Source organism: Myotis davidii, unplaced genomic scaffold (assembly GCF_000327345.1).
Source record: "Myotis davidii unplaced genomic scaffold, ASM32734v1 scaffold655, whole genome shotgun sequence".
Classification (NCBI taxonomy): Eukaryota; Metazoa; Chordata; class Mammalia; order Chiroptera; family Vespertilionidae; genus Myotis; species Myotis davidii.
The window spans coordinates 426,248-429,625 of NW_006287547.1; the positions used below are offsets into that span (position 1 = coordinate 426,248).

Here is a 3,378-nt window from a genome sequence, read left to right on the forward strand (position 1 = left end):
GCGGACTGAAAGGTCCCAGGTTCGATTCCGGTCAAGGGCATGTACCTGGGTTGTGGGCACATCCCCAGTGGGAGATGTGCTGGAGGCAGCTGATCGATGTTTCTCTCTCATCGATGTTTCTAACTCTCTATCTCTCTCCCTTCCTCTCTGTAAAAAATTAATAAAATATATTTTTAAAAAAAGATAAAAGATAGAAGTGAAAAAGACCAGATTTATTCAAGATAGAAATAGAATTGTTATAGAGCAAAAGTGTATAGAGCAAAAGTTTAAGTGTTTTGTCACTACTGAAAACTAACTTATGACTTAATGAGGGACCAAAAAATAAAAGACAAAACAAATTCATAGGACATAGATGTGTGCATAAGGTGAATATCTTTGTCTTAGTGTACAAGCATGATATATTGTATATAAATGCTTCTTGTTCATCTCAGAAGCCCTAAAAGCTTTTTGGTAGTTAAATTATTTCCCTGTATTATAACTTCTTCTTTCTTTGAAACAAACTCACCAAGGTTATTTAGAAAATCATTACGTGCTATGCAGTTAAGCTTCTAACTTATTTTCTTCTTTCAGAGTTATTTGTACCAAATCCTACAAGGGATTGTGTTTTGTCACTCTAGAAGAGTTCTACACAGAGATTTAAAACCTCAAAATCTATTGATTGATGACAAAGGAACAATTAAACTGGCTGATTTTGGCCTTGCCAGAGCTTTTGGAATACCTATTAGAGTATATACACATGAGGTATGGGGAATCGTGTGTTTTTGAATATGTGATTGCTGAATTGTCTTCTATATTTGTTCTTTAAGTCAAGAAAGAAGTGATCAAAAAAGATTTCCACTTGGCCATATTAGTTTTTGCCGCAGCTCTGCACTCACCATTCATTGCATGCTATGTAAAAATGGAACTGGAACCACTGAATATTTTTCCTTTGCTAGCTGGTGAGATGTTATGCTTTGTCAGTAGGGGGTGCTGGAAAAGCATTGCAGGAGGAATGGGTTTCCCTTAGAGTTTTCATTATTTCTTACTAGTCAGTCTTGCATTATTCCAATTCCATTACAGTTAATAATCCTTTATATTAATTTTCCCCATTCAATCACCAAGTGGTTTCTTTCTGTCTCCTGATTGGCTTCTCTCTGATACACAACCAAATTGGTTAAAAGATAGGTTTTGTTGCTTAAGGGTTACTGTTTCAGATACATTTTGGAGTATAAATATAATCATGTTTCATCAGTGTTATATTGATGACTTGGCATTTCATTTGTTATTTCTGAAGGGGAAGGGAATGTTGAATTGAGTAGTATAGGATTATAGTCATGTGTTGCTTAATGTCTTGGATATGTTCTGAGAAATATATCTGCAAGCCAGTTTATCACTGCAGAACATACAGTGCAGTTACACAAACCTAGATTGTATAATCTACTATATATTTAGGCTATATGGTATAACCTATTGCTGCTAGACTACAAATCTGTACAGTATGTTACTATACTGAATATTGTGGTCAGTTGTGACACAATGATATGTGTCTAAACATAAAAGCTACAGAAACATACACTAAAATTTTTTAAAATGGTTCACCTATATAAGGCACTTAGGAAGCTAGCAGGTTTGAAAGTTGTTCTGGGTGAGGCAGTGAGTGAGTGGCGAGTGAAATGTGAAGGCCTTGGATGTTGCTGTACACTACTGTAGACTTGATAAACACTATGCACTTAGTAGACTACACTAGATGATTTTCTTTAAGCATAGTGTCACTCTATGACATTGGGATAGCTATGACTTCTAGGAATTTTTTAGCTCCATTATAATCTTATGGGACCACCGTTGTATATACCACCCGTCCTTGACTGAAACGTTTTTATGTGTCACATGTCTGTATTGGCAAACAGTGTCTTCTGTGGAGTTGTCTACCCTTCAGCCCAAAGACTGTCCCCACATGAAAACTTAAAGCAGTGCTCTTCTTGTTGGATGTCTTGGCTCATTTTTATCCTATTATATCATTTTCCCATGGCTGATGCCATTGACCTCACTGACTTTTAAATTAAAGGTGATATTGTTACCATTGGATAAATTATATATACTAAAATAATCAGCTCTAGACCACTAAGGAACTATTATGTGACTTTTTCAAGTTTTTAGCATGTAAGCAGTACATGCAAACAATATAATCAGGCAATCATACAGGCTTCTAAAGGACAGTTGTAATGAAATATAAATGTGTACATTTAGGTAATTACATGCACCACATTTATTAATTGTGAAAATTTGCTTTGTAATAGGTGGTCACACTTTGGTATAGATCTCCAGAAGTGTTGCTGGGGTCAGCTCGCTATTCGACTCCAGTTGACATTTGGAGTATAGGCACCATATTTGCAGAATTAGCAACTAAGAAACCACTCTTCCATGGGGATTCGGAAATTGACCAACTCTTCAGAATTTTCAGGTATTTTATTTTTAAGCTGTTAAGAACTTTAAAGACAACATAATATAAATAAGATTATATTTATGCTTTAATAACTTTTTGTTTTACTACGGTTTTTAGAGCTTTGGGTACCCCCAACAATGATGTGTGGCCGGACGTGGAGTCTTTACAAGACTATAAGAATACATTCCCCAAGTGGAAACCAGGAAGCCTATCATCCCATGTCAAAAACTTGGATGACGATGGCTTGGATCTTCTCTCGGTAAGGACTGCCCTTTATACTGTCATTGATGATTCTTAGGCAAATAGCTATTATGTCTGTTATGTTTATTGTATTACCAGCTCCTTTCAGATACCAAGAAATCCTAGTAATTTTGAGAGGAGAATTAGTATGATATTTTCTTTGAGAATTAAATGAATTAGTTGTTTTCATTATTTTTGGTTTTTGTTTTTCTTGATCTAATAGCTTCAGATCAAGGGAAGGGGAGGTCAGGGTTAATAACACCTTTATTTAAGTTGCTGATTTGTAGTAGCCTTCCTTTCCAGCTTTTTTATCTCATTATATACTACTTTTTAGTTTATCCAAGTCAGAGGTGTTTCCTTTGTTGCTTCATTTTTTAGTTATTAAAACCTTCTACTGCATAAACTCCCATTTCTTACTTTGTGCCTTATTTCCACATCAGAAACATTAGAAGTACTGAAGTAGTTCTCGAAAATGTTTCCCTTCTATTACATTGCCATTCCTAACTAATAGTTGTTTACTTAGGAAAAACAAAACAAAAACAGTATTAGGACAAAAAAAAATAAATGTCCTAGGCCTGTTTCAGGAAGTTTGTTTTAGAACAGTATTTAAATATTGAGCTTTCAGGAGGAAGCAATAATAAATCTCTGCGAACTTGATTCCAGAAAAAAATAATGTTTTGGCAGTTTACTAAGCAAAGTAATCTATTACTATGTCA

General features: G+C 34.8%; 1 protein-coding gene across 3 annotated transcripts in view; it reads left to right on the top strand.

Moving 5' to 3' along the window:
• CDK1 (cyclin-dependent kinase 1) overlaps positions 1–3,378 on the top strand; it is a 26,785-nt gene that overhangs the window by 10,099 nt on the left and 13,308 nt on the right. For all 3 annotated transcript variants that reach the window (XM_015561082.1, XM_006759364.1, XM_015561083.1), the window contains exons 5-7: positions 571–741; positions 2,277–2,440; positions 2,540–2,681. In XM_015561082.1, coding sequence (XP_015416568.1) covers positions 571–741; positions 2,277–2,440; positions 2,540–2,681 — 477 coding nt within the window. The remainder of the gene's footprint in view (positions 1–570; positions 742–2,276; positions 2,441–2,539; positions 2,682–3,378) is intronic.